The following is a 12,579-nucleotide window of genomic DNA, read 5'->3' on the forward strand; positions in this document are numbered from 1 at the left end:
TTCGTGCATGCATGAGCTCCTAGGTGTGCGAACTGCACCCCCAGGAAGGAACGTCTGTAACTGTGGCGTTTGTCATGTCAATTATCTTTTGTCCTCCCATTTTGAGGAGGACTGTGAAGTGAATGTAATGACGCTAGTCCTGTGAATCCTAGTCCTTTTCAGGTTTAAAAATAATATTTAAAAGAATTACTTTTTAGTTAGGAAAGCTGATGAGGTTTTCTTCACAGGGTTGGGAGAGCCTGGCATGTTGTTTTTTGCGGGAAGATGTGAGGACTGAAGCCAGATGCAGTTAAGGAAACACAGTGCTATGAATGCAAGCAACTGATGGAAGAGTGTCACCTGGATGAGTGTTTCTTGTAATGTGTTACTAGCGTATGGTGTCCCCTCACATCTCATTTCTCCGCTGTGTAGTTCCATGTGTCACTTGTTCAGCTGCTGCTGCTCATTAAATATAAATCTCCATTGGCAGGAGCAGTTACAGGGTCGTGGATCTTGGACCAAGATCCTCAAAACCCCCTAGCTATGCGAGGTTTCCCTGCCGCACGTGCACTGCCTTTGTGTCCTGACGCTCTGTTTCTCCAGAAATGTCAGTATTTGCGTGGGGAGTTTCAAGGACCTGCCTGTGGACGCGACGGCCCCTATACCCCTGATGTATTCTTCTGGTGCTGCATCCTCTTCTTCGCCACCTTTGCCCTGTCAAGCTTCTTGAAGAAGTTTAAAACCAGCCGCTACTTTCCAACCAGAGTAAGTAGAAGGAGGTGGCCAGTGTCCATCTCCGCACTCGTTTCCCAAAATGGCTTTCCTGGAGCACTAAGCAGTATTTGCCCTGCCTTGGTCAAGCTGGGAAACGTTGGCCTTGCAGGCCAAGCTCTCCAAGAGCTTGGATGTCCCACACTCATTTCCATGAGTGCAAAATCATCGTAGCGTTTCCCACCTGCCTCGTGACCTGCCCCAGATTGAAGATTTTTGGGCTTTGATTTTTTTTTATTTTTTTTCTTCTCCTCAGGTAGTAGGAAGTCAGGTTTCCCAAAGTTTTGGGGGTTGGGGTTTTCGGTTTGTTTTTTTTCCCCTACCTTCTGCACATTATGTGCTCGAGTGGAAAGTAGATTCGAATGAGGAGCTTCCTTTTGAGGACTAAAGGATGCCTCAGTGCCTTGTTGCCATTGTAGCTGTGAATGTAGCTGTAGTGGCAGACATCTCTTTTCTTAATTTTAATATTATTTTTAGATTTTGACTTAAACCAACCCTTGTCGGCCTAGTTAAGCTTTTTTTATTGTCTGACCCCAGATCTCACAGCGACAAACACAGCAGCAGTAGCTAAGCAAGGGATCAGGCTGCATGTGCTCAGAGGGGTGGTGGGATTTGGTTAAGCAGCCTTAATGTTGTGGATGTCTGCAACTCTTGCATCTCACCTTAGGGCCCTGTTTGCCATGCCCCTCTCACCTCTGGTTTCTCGCCCCAGGTACGGTCCACAGTGAGCGACTTTGCTGTTTTCCTCACCATCGTCATCATGGTGCTCCTTGACTTTGTGGTTGGGATCCCATCGCCGAAGCTCCAGGTCCCCCATGCGTTCAAGGTAACGGGGTGTTTTGGCACGTGGGGGTGCCACAAGGTGATGCCGGGGCAGGGCAGGGCTGAGTCTGGAGGAGATGCTGGTGGTGTGACCATCTCCTCTTCCACCTCCAAGTGCCTTGCTTCCTCCTGGAAACGAGAAGATGGCCCCAAAACTAGATACCTACAGGGGAAGTATCTAGAGGTGCTTGCAAAGAGGAGACTGGCACTGCTGAAGCCCCCGGGAGAGGGGGACATGAAGCCAGGGCTGGGAGGTGCTCTGACACAAGGAGGGAGGGGAAAATGAAAGCCAGTGGAGTGCCTGGGCTGGGAGACGATGCTGATGTGTGGGCTTTGTTGCAGCCTACCAGAGGCGACCGCGGGTGGTTCATCAACCCCATAGGACCCAACCCTTGGTGGACGGTGTTGGCTGCGCTCGTCCCAGCTCTGCTCTGCACCATCTTGATATTCATGGACCAGCAGATCAGTGCCGTTATTGTGAACAGGAAGGAGCACAAGCTGAAGGTAAGGGCCTGCGAGAGATGACCCCAGCCCCTTCTGGGCTGCAGGTCTGGGGAGAAGCTCTTATTCCCGATGCTTTCTGAAGGCATTGGTTTGGGACAAGGTCAGGCTGCGTGGCAGGATGCTCTCCGGGATTAACGATGATGCAGGGAGCAAGTGACAGGGCAGTATAGATGAGCAACCTTTTGGGAGAGCAAATTAATCTTGGAGCAATAGAGAACTGCGTTTTTGTTTTAAAATGGCAGCAGCAGCAGGTGTGGGGAATGAATTGTTTTGATGCGCTGCCAGGGATAACTCAGAGTCACACCTTCCTCGCAAGTGGTAGAATTTTCTTTGTAAGTGGAAAAAATGGTTTGGTGCTTTTGGGTTGTGGGTTGTTTTTTTTTTTTGGAGAAGTATGTATCGCACAAGCTCTGCGTATCCCTTGTGTCTGAACTCCTGCCAAATTTTCATGCCAGGTGCTTGTGCAAATCCTGCATACACCCTTCCTTGTTTCCATTTCTTGTTTTGAATTCTGAAGAAGTTGACTTGTGCTCGAGCAGGGTTTGAGTCTGACTTGCGACGTTATCCTTGCTCTTGTGCTATGGGATGCTCTGTTTCTTGTTTTCCTGCCTGCAGAAAGGATGCGGGTACCACCTGGACCTTTTTGTGGTGGCCGTGATGCTCGGGGTGTGCTCTGTGATGGGGCTGCCCTGGTTTGTGGCTGCGAGACCGTCCTGTCCATCACCCACGTGAATAGCCTCAAAGTAGAGTCTGACTGCTCAGCTCCAGGAGAACAACCCAAGTTTCTGGGGATACGAGAGCAGAGAGTCACTGGCTTGCTGATCTTTGTGCTCATGGGCTGCTCTGTCTTCTTCACTTCTGTGTTAAAGGTGAGAGGAAAATGCAAACCACCCAACAACCGCGAGCTTGTTGGATGTTACAGACAAACAGTCCCTTCTCTGCAGGCCTGAGTAGTTAGTTGTGGAGCGGAGGAGAAGGAGGTGATCCTAACCCTTGGGGCTTGACCCACGGTGGGAATCAGCCTCAGTTAGGCTTTGCAGCCCTTCAGGCCCCCGTTTGGTGTGCTCGAGGCGAGCGAGCAACGCAACTGCTTGAATTTTTGGGTGTCTTTCAGGCCCACCCATGTTTATGGGTTACAGTTGAGCATATTCAGACCAGCACATCTGCTCTGTTTCAAACAGGCAGCCCTTTAGTGGCTGCAATTTGCTCCCCAAATGCCGCGGAGCAGCCGTTCCCAGGAGCTAAACACACTGAGGTCATCCCTGTGGGCTTCCTTGCACGTTCCTCCCACAAAGTAATCTCGTCTCTAGGCTAAAAGGAGGCCTGTGCCCTTTGCCTGTTGCCCCAAGAATAGGCAGAAGTGTTTCTTCTACCGCCAGAGAATGCGGCATAGGGTAGCATGGGTGAAATCACCTATTTTCCTCCAACCTTTCTGGAAAATAGGATTATTCTGAGGAGAGGTAACTCCCAAGTTCAGCCTAAAGCAGAGCCTTAGCTCACTCGTGCGCACAAAATGGCAAAAAAATGGTTAAAATCTGACCCATCTCTAAGCCTGAATGGAAGCTGGAAAGCTTCAAGCAATTTTAGGCAGTGCCTGTGGAAGAGGGTGGTAATACTGAAAATGCAATACAGAAAAAGAAACGATTGCATTCTTTCTTTTTTTTTTCTTCCCCCCCCCCCAGTTTATACCAATGCCTGTGCTTTATGGCGTCTTTCTCTACATGGGTGTGTCGTTGCTCAGAGGAATTCAGGTACGGACTGTTTTACAGCGTGCAGCATGTCGGCTCCCTGGTATTTTGTCTCCGTAGCAGCAGGGAAAAAAGCAGTGGCATGGGAAAAACTTCTCGCAGAGCAAGCAATGAAACTCTTTTGTGTAAGAAAGAGATTGGTGGAGGCACAGGAGGTAGATAGGGCTGGGAGGACCAGGCAAGTTCAGCGCTCTCTGTTGCAGGGTTTAGGGCAGGTCAGTGTTTGGTTACGTGAAAAGCGGGGGAATTCAGTGCAAAGGGAAGGCAGTTTCTACCACTGGTGGAAATCCTCGCTGGGGGGATTCAGTGGGCCGAGAAATGCTAATAATGGAATGGCATGGAATAGTTGCCGTTTGGTGGACAGCTCTCAGGGGCAAGCCGGTTGCTAGATGGAACGAAGGGAAAATGGGTGCTGCTCCCAGGAGGAACGCGGTGGGATCCAGGAGTTCTGACGGCAAGCGAGATGCTGCAAAGTGCCTCCACGTCTCGAGAGGGCCAGCAACTTGCCGCAGTCCCAAGGTGGCAACCTTTCCCTTTTATTTTGCAGTTCTTTGATCACTTGAAGCTGTTTTGGATGCCAGCGAAACACCAGCCGGATTTCATCTAACTGCGGCACGTGCCCTTGCGAAAGGTTCATTTCTTCACGGCGATCCAGCTGACCTGCCTCGTCCTGCTCTGGACCATCAAGGTGTCCCGTGCCGCCATCATCTTTCCCATGATGGTAAGAGCTGCCACCGCTCGGCAGCGGGGTGTTTGCAGCGTTGGAGTGAGAGGTGGCATCGTCTCTGAGCTCACCGCATCTTCCCTCTTATTCGTGAAGGTTTTGGCTCTCGTCTTTGTCCGGAAAGCGATGGATTTCTGCTTCTCAAAGTGAGAGCTCAGCTTTCTGGATGACCTTATGCCAGAAAGGAAGAAGAAGTTGGACGATGCCAGAAATGAGCCGGAGAAGAAGAGGTAAGGCTTGCTGTGTCCTCGGGGCTGGACATCTCCGTGTGTCTGTGAGATTGCCTGTTTCTCTTACAGCTTGTCTGGAAACGTTGGGGGAAGATCAGCACTCAATCGAAATAGATCCCAATAGCCTGTAACTTTTGTAACCTTTGTTTCCTCAAGTAGCAGTGAGCTGAACGCTTGAATACAGGTGTAATTTTTAAAACGAGTCGTTTTTCACAAAGGTCATTATCATTATGATGATTATTATTAGATGCTGCTGCTGCTGCTGCTGCTGCTGGCAAGACTTGCTCATAATCGTGTTTTGAACACACAACCCCCCTGCCCCGAAATCTTTGGAGTGAACGGTTTCTCCCCTGCTGCACTAATACCTATAGCTGCCAAGGGGCAGAAGGGAAGGGCAGACTGCTAAGTTTGTGCTGGGCATTCAGCTTATCTCCACTTTGATCAAAGACAGAGAACGTGATTTGTCCCTTTTTTACATCAGGAGTCCAGGAGCGTGATGGAAGCTGCTGCTGCTGCAAGTTCAGTTCAGCTGAACGTGGGGAAGACCAGTGACGTGGATATCCCAAAGCAAAGCAGTGACGGGTAAAGCCCCGGCAAGATTAGCTTGAAGGTGTTTGGCAGAGTTTTCTCCACTTGCCTCTTTGTGGGGCATCCCACAGAAACCAGCAGGCAGCTTGGTGGGAAAATAAAATTTGGGGGCAGGGCTGCAGGAGGCAATTGCAGGGCTCTGACCCCAAGCAGAGTGGCTGCAGCACTCGCGTTTGACCCCCAAACCTTGCCTCATCAGTGCCTTTACGGTAGCTGGAGATCCTCATACTTACACATGAGGAGTTGCAGGCGTGATCTGTACCAGCAGTGGCTTAGGAACCCGGACCGGGGCTAAGCCCCAGCAAGAGCCTTTGCACAGAGCTGTTGCTCTGCAGCTCCCCGGCTTGCCTCCCAAAACTCCTCATCCAGCAAAACCTCCCACGCTTATGCGGAGCTTTGATTCTCGGGGCTCCGCTGTTCCTCTTGCTGATGCTAATGCCCTTGGTGGCATCAGTTCCCATAATCACGGATTGCTATGTAAAATATTTATTGCAGGACTGATCCTTCTGAGATTGTTATCCTGGATGAAATGTCACAAATGACCGTATGGAAGGCTCTCACTTTGAAGACAGAAACCCTTTGAATCCAGGGAGGAAGAAGGTAAAGGATTGCACGTGAACATGACCGTGCTCCTCTGCAAGCTACGGCGCACACCTACGCTTTTCCCACGCTTTGGCCGGCAAGGCTGAGCAAACGGCCTGTCCCTGGGAACAGGCAGGGAGGACCGTGGCATGCAAACCAGCTCCTCTCTGCTGGGGTGGTCCCCCGAACAGGGCAACGTCAGCAGCTGCTGGCAGGTCTTCCACTGATGATGCTCTCCCTCTTTTTCTCTTCCCTTCGCCTTTCCCCACTCCCGCTTTTCACGTTTAGGAATCTTGACTTTGAAGGAGAGGAGTGAGAGCGTGACTCAGGGATGTGCCAACGCAGACAGAGGGAGAAAGCGCTTTGTTTCAGTTGGAGGATTCCCATTAAAGCCATGCAGATGTTTTCAGTTATCCTTGGTGTGCTTCAGGCATTCAGTATCTCTAGACCAGCAAGCTGAGGGGAACGTCACAGTCACGGGGAGTTTGGTGGTGTTAAGTCTGTGTGCGTACGTGCGTGTGGGGGTGTGGGTTTGTAGTGGTAGAGGGACTGCTACTGCTTTATCATTCAGTGCTCTTCATTTAATACCCAATTCCTCCTCTTTTTTTTTTTCCTCTTTTTTCCAAATGTAAACTGGGAATGTCCAAAATAAATTTTCTGTTATATTTGATGCATTCTCCACTTTCTTCTTGATCACGACTGGGTTTTTGGTCTGGTTTGGGGTCCTGGCTTTAATTCACTCTTATGTCTCTTACTGGTACGGGAGGGATGCCCTCTGTGGCAGGGCAGCATAGAAAGCATCCAAGCAGTTGGCCTAAGGTGAAAGAAAAGCATTTGCTCCCTGCGCTCCAGTTTTACCTCTCTTGGTTGGTTTGGTTTGGGGTTTGTGTTTTTTCGCTTTGGCTCTGCCATCAGCCTGGGAGCTGCAAAATGCAGAACTGCCACCTTCTTGTCCCCTGGCTGTAAACTGCATCTAAGGGAGCACTTCAGGTATTTGATTTTGAATACACTGTAGGGTCACAGGAGCGGCCAGATGAGACCTGGGGCTCTGTGTCCCTGGGCTGCCCCCTCTGTTGTTCCTCCACTTTCCTTCTGTATTGGATCTGGCTGAGTTGGAGTTCCTTTACCCCACAGCAGCCCTCGTAGTGCTGTGCTCTGTACTGGTAGCTAGAAAGCTGTTGATAACACAGCAGTGTTTTGGCCATGGCAGACAGCCAGAGCACACCCAGACACCCAGGCATCCTCCACATGGAGGCCACTTCCCACCCCGGCTGGCCAGCGCAACACGCTGCCTACCTTCTTCAAGGACGTCAGCGGTTTGATGCTGACGAAGCCCATCTTGTTCTTCTGGACATGTTTCAGGAGGAAAGCATCCTTGGCCAGGTTCTCGTCAGAGAGGTGGAATTCCACCCTGGACACAACCCTCCTGGCCAGCTGCCGGTCAGGGACAGAGTAGCTGCAGTCCAAGAGATCAGCCCCCAGAACATCGCTCGCATCGCAGAAGCTCCCGGCAAAGCAGCAGGGACACGGGTGTGACTTGGTGGCCTTTGGGATGTGCAGCACTGCCCAGTCCCAGCCACAGCGGTGCAGATGGCAGAGTCTTGAGGAGCGGGGTGGCTCAGCTGCGCTCTGAAATGAAATGGAGTTTTATTGTTTTAGAAGCGCGCTTGCCTTCACACCCCCAAGCATCGGTCCCTGCCACAAGTTACGCAGCACATGGCCTTGCACAATCTTGCAGCCAGAGGTGCCTCACGAACAGAGCACAATCTCTTTGATTACCAGGATACAGGCCAGGAGAGATCTTTGGCCTCCGGTTCACGGCAGTTGTCCCGACTCCCCCAGGCCACACACTGTTCACACAGCGGGAGCGAGAGGCCTGTGTCCTTGGTACCCTTGGGGTGTCCTTGCTAGCGCCGAATCCTCCAAGCACAAGGAGGGGATGTACTAACCCCATCCCTGGGGTCCCGTAGAGCGCAAACAGCCCCAGTGCCCCGACACCGGATGTTGGGCAGAATCCAGTCCTTTTCTGGGAGCACGCGGCAGCGGGTACTGTCTCCTCCGGGGTGTCACGCACCCAGGGAAAGCGCCGCCCCCTCCCAGGGGGATCCAGAGCTGCTGCTTTTCCCAGCAGGAGACTGAAAGACCTGACAGCACTACTGGAGCGAGGGCTGGGGGAAAGCGTGCCACCAAGCGACACCGCGTGACCTTCCTTCGTGCCCTCGAGGTCCTTTTTCCTATTTCTGCCTCGCTCTGGTCAACGCAGCGAACAGAAGCGCGGGCAACGGTCACAAATGCATTTGCCATCTGGCGCAAGGAGGCTGCGGCTGCAGCTTGGTCCCCGCTTGGCTCAGCTGAATCAACTTGTTCTTCTTCCCCCACCGGAAAAATACTGTTGAAAGCCAAGAGCATTTGCACCCGCAGAGAATCTTGCAGCCCATCTGCAGAGAATTCCCCAAATATTTGGGGCCACCTCTCCCCTTTCACCTCCTAGATGCGAGTCTCCTCCCCGATTTGCAACCCCGTCCCACCGGCACAGCGGCTCACCCCGTGGGGATCGCCACGGCCACAAGCTCCCCACGCCCCTGGCCCAGAGCTGGGGGATGTCAGCCATCGGTGCCGGCTCGGCGGGTGCCCCTGGACAGTCCCCCCGGCCCAGCACGGCTCCCCCCTCACCCACACAGGTCTGCAGAGGGCTCCATGTGGCTGCCTCTTCGACCCCCGGGTCTTCCGCATCCAGTGGACAACCACCGACCTGCCTCCACCGGCCACCGCCACGCTCAGCCAAGGCGCCGCTTCTCTGCCAGGTGCTGCCCTGTGGGGTGCCGGGGGCTGCGGGGCCCCCCAGGGCCAACCATGATACCTCACACCCTACAAAAATCAGAGGAGTGGGGTGGCCCCAGACACTCTGGAGCTGCCAGTGTCCATCCCTGGCTACCAGCACAGCGAGGGGCAGCTGGCACAGATCAACATCCCCAGCACGGCCACCCCTGTGGGAGCAGCCCCGGGCGGCGATGTCCACACCAGCCCCTGCGCTGCCACCAACAACAAAGCCCTTGGGGACACTGCAGGCAACCTTGCAGTGTCCGAGGAGATGGTCCTGGAAGAGGCCCTAAGGCTCTTCGGTTGCTCCCTGGATGGAGTGGGGGTCAGCCAGGATGCTCCCAGCAGGAGCTCCGTGCCCGAGGACGCTGGTGGCACCAGCGCAGACACTCCAGACCGCGAATTCAGCTCGCTCTCGCTGCCTGAGGAGATGCTCACCCCCGACTACTGCATCCCCGAGCTCAGCGACGCCATGCCGAGCCTCAAAATAGTCAGTGACAGTGGGATGGAGCCCCAGGAGCCGTGGCAGGGTGCGGGGATGGACCTGCCACCGTCCCCACCTGCCACGGCAGGCAAGCGGAGGAAGAGGCAGGCGCAGAGCTCCTTGCCAATGGCACCCAGCAAGCGCAGGGCTCTGGCAGCCAACGTGAGGGTGTGAGGGGGGGGTGGGGATTAGACAAGGGTGAGAGGGATGGAGATGGGGGGAGTGGGGGGTGGGAGAGGAGGGGTGGGGTATATGGCAGGGGGGGTGGGCAGGGGGGGGCTAGGGAGGGGTCAGACCAGCTTTGATGGGACATTTTCTCTTGTCTTTTCAATTAAAAGCTGTTTCTCCAGAACCGCTCGGTGCCTATGTGGGAGGGGGAGGGAGCACAGGGGACACCAAGAAACAGCCCCCAAGAGGTGCAAAAGCCCCACTGAGCCCCAAATCCGAGCCAGCAAGCCACGAGGGGAACCCAGCCACCCCCAGGGCCCAGTCTCCACCAGCGGGGCAGGCGATGGTGGGGGGGGGGATGGGAACGGGAACAACTCCCCTGTCCCCTTCCCCAGGGGAAGCAGCCCTTTGGTGGGGAAGCCAGGACAGACAGGTCCCTGCAGGACTCACGGACACGGCCCCACGCAGAAAGCAGCACAGAGCCCCTGCGACAACGACAGACCTTGGGGGCCGGGGGGGACACGGGCACACACGACAACAAGGGCTGCAAGGCCTTCGTCTTGAACACCACCAGCGTCCCCTCCAGCGGGGACAGGGCTCGGTGCACAGCCCTTCAAAGCCTCAAGACCATCACGGCCTTCCTCGGGTCCCACTGACCTCAGCCCCCAAGAGCCCAGCTTTGCCTCACTGACACAGCAAAATAATGCCAAATCACCCTAACAATGGCGAGGGAGGGAGCTGCAGGCCAGGCAGGGACCCTCCTCCGCTTGTCTAGCTGCACCTTGGGCAGCTGCAAGACCAGGAAGGGGGGAGAAAAAATCAGAAGGAAAAAAAAAAAAAAAAATCACTGCACCGGCCAGAAAGTGCCTGGAAACTTCATCCCTCTTCATTGCCCATTTCCCATGCGAGCTCCACAACCTGGGAGCAACGCAGCCAATAGAACCTTCGAGAAGCAGACTCACAGCCTGCTGCAGCTGGCCCTGCTCGAGCAGCCGAGGTGGGCTGGATGATCTCTAGAGGTCTCTTTCAGCATCCATTCTGTGCTGCTGTGACTCTGTCTCTATCATGGTTTAAGCTATAAAAATGAGAGCTATAAAAATGGAACGCTGTGTTAAGAGCACAAGGCTCTGCTAGCAACGACCTTGCTGTGGCTCCTTGCTGTGCTGAGCCCAACCGCGTTTTTAAGAGTAGATTCTTAGTGTGAGCAAAAGTGTGATTATTTTATTTTGTAATTTATGTAAATAAAGTGGGTTTGGTTTGTTTTTTTTTTTAAATAAGACTCTTCCAGAGCTCAGGTCAGGCTGAACCTGAGGGAAAGGGGCAGACCCTCGCAGAGGGCAGAGCCACATCATGATAGGGGGGCCAGCAGGATCAGGGGGCCATGCGACACCCCCTGCTCATGTCCTGCCGGCTCCAGGAAGATGGTTGCACAAAGGACTCGGGGCGCAGCTCCAGGGACAGGGGTTTGGTGACCTGGCTCCAGCGCCTCTGGGGCCAGGGGCTAGGAGCTGTCGGGGGCTTCGGAGCTGTCGGGGGCTTCAGGGCTGTCAGGGGCTTCGGGACTGGGGGCTGCAGCCCTCCGCTTCAGAGGGACGATGCAGACGCTGTTCTTGGCCTCTTTGACTCTCCACCACCGGCCAAGCCTGCAGATGAGAGAGATGGGGGCTACCCTCCGCCGAGCCCTTGGAGGAGCAGGGGGGGGCTGTGCCCCTGGGCAGCACCAGGGAGGGGGGACAGTACCGGTGCTGCTGTCCAAGGCCAGCCACCAGGAAGTCACCGGCTGCAGAGAACTTGAGGCTGTTAACAAAACCCACCTGGAGGGGACAGGGCAGGGTGAGGGGCTCTGGCAGCCTCCTCCTGCCACCCAGGGAGGGGAGCCCCTGCCCAGAGATGCCCCAAGCCCAGCTCCAATCCCCCACCTCCCCATCCATACCAACGGGATGTCCCAGAGGGGCTCCAGCTTCCGAAATCCCTCACCGCACTTCCAGAGCTTCACGCTGGCGCTGTGGGAGCCTGGGGCAGAGAGAGAAGACTGCCATGCACTCCCACCCAGGTAAGGGAGCAGGACGCCCCCCTCTCCACACCCCCACTCCAAAGCAGCTGCCACACACCTGTAGCCAGGAGGTCCCTGTTGCGCAGGGCGGCCACTGCTGAGATCCAGTATGGCTGCTGCAGGCCCTGGGCATCCTGCATGCCATGTGCCTGCCGGGCCAGTGCCAGCGGCTTCTTTTTCGTTAGCCCCCACAGGGCTAGGGACCTGCCAGGGAGGGAAGGGGCGAGGGGGCCGAGGGGGGCACCGCCTGCGCACCCCAGGCACCACCCCGGCCCTGTGCTCACCCGTCATCGGCGCCTGACACCATGTGCTCCTCACTGATGAGCTGGATACAATCGATGGAGCCCCTGTGAAGAGAAGGGGCAACTGCCATCAGTTATGAGCATGCTTTGGGATCCTATTTAGGAGACAAGGGCTCACCGGGGCATCAGCATCCCCACAGTGCCGGCAGGCTCCTAGTGATGCTTGGCACCTGCACACCGCTGCCCCAGCCTGACCCCCCTGCCTGCAGCCCCCTCTCCCGCCCCAGACCTACTGGTGCCCGTAAAACACAAGCTGCGACTCCTCCGGGATCTTCCAGAGCCGCACGGTACCGTCCCGGCCCCCTGCCGTCACACAGCACTCCCGGCTCAGGCTGTCCAGCCCCGTGATGACATCCTGGTGCCCGAACCTGGAGAAGGAGATGGCAAAGTGCTGTGGCAAGCAGGGCCCTCTGCTACCACAACTCCCCCGGGCCTGCTGGCTCTTGTGACTTCTGACATCCCCAGGCAGGAGTGGCTGCGCAGCTTGTGGTGCGGGCAGGAGGCAGAGCTGCCCTTCCTGCTGGGGACGTGGAGGGGAGGATGCTGCTGGAGTCAGAGCATTGGTGGCTTTGTAGCTCCCGAGCTCGGCCACGTCAGCCCAAAGCAGCACAGGATCCTTGGATGGTGGGAGGCAGAAAAAGGGATTCGCCCCGGCGTGGCCCCGCAGAGGGGAGGGAAGGCTTCAGTTTCAACTTTGGCTTCAGCTTTGGCGTGGCCTTCTCCTTCCCTCTGTTTCAACAGCCCAGCAGAGCAGCTGGTGCTTTGTGGCAAAGATGAAGCGCGTGGACAGGCGTTGTCCTAGAC

General features: G+C 55.3%; 1 protein-coding gene across 4 annotated transcripts; it reads left to right on the forward strand.

Moving 5' to 3' along the window:
• Positions 1-489: 489 nt before the first annotated feature.
• Positions 490-6,618, forward strand: LOC126037343 (electroneutral sodium bicarbonate exchanger 1-like). 4 transcript variants are annotated; one of them, XR_007505629.1, is made up of 7 exons: positions 2,820-2,945; positions 3,759-3,827; positions 4,372-4,545; positions 4,645-4,778; positions 5,260-5,360; positions 5,862-5,966; positions 6,237-6,618. XR_007505629.1 is itself a non-coding variant. In XM_049797649.1 (4 exons), exons 1-4 carry the CDS (start codon positions 523-525, stop codon positions 2,806-2,808), a joined length of 615 nt encoding a protein of 204 aa, XP_049653606.1. In that variant the 5' UTR covers positions 490-522; the 3' UTR covers positions 2,809-3,041. The 4 variants fall into 4 exon arrangements, 1 of the variants encoding a protein (XP_049653606.1); XR_007505630.1 differs by having other exon boundaries at positions 4,645-5,360; XR_007505628.1 differs by lacking the exons at positions 3,759-3,827; positions 4,645-4,778; positions 5,260-5,360; positions 5,862-5,966; positions 6,237-6,618 and adding exons at positions 490-744; positions 1,463-1,576; positions 1,915-2,076 and having other exon boundaries at positions 2,692-2,945; positions 4,372-4,394.
• Positions 6,619-12,579: the final 5,961 nt, after the last annotated feature.

The sequence above is a fragment of the Accipiter gentilis genome, unplaced genomic scaffold, assembly GCF_929443795.1.
Source record: "Accipiter gentilis unplaced genomic scaffold, bAccGen1.1, whole genome shotgun sequence".
NCBI lineage: Eukaryota > Metazoa > Chordata > Aves > Accipitriformes > Accipitridae > Astur > Astur gentilis.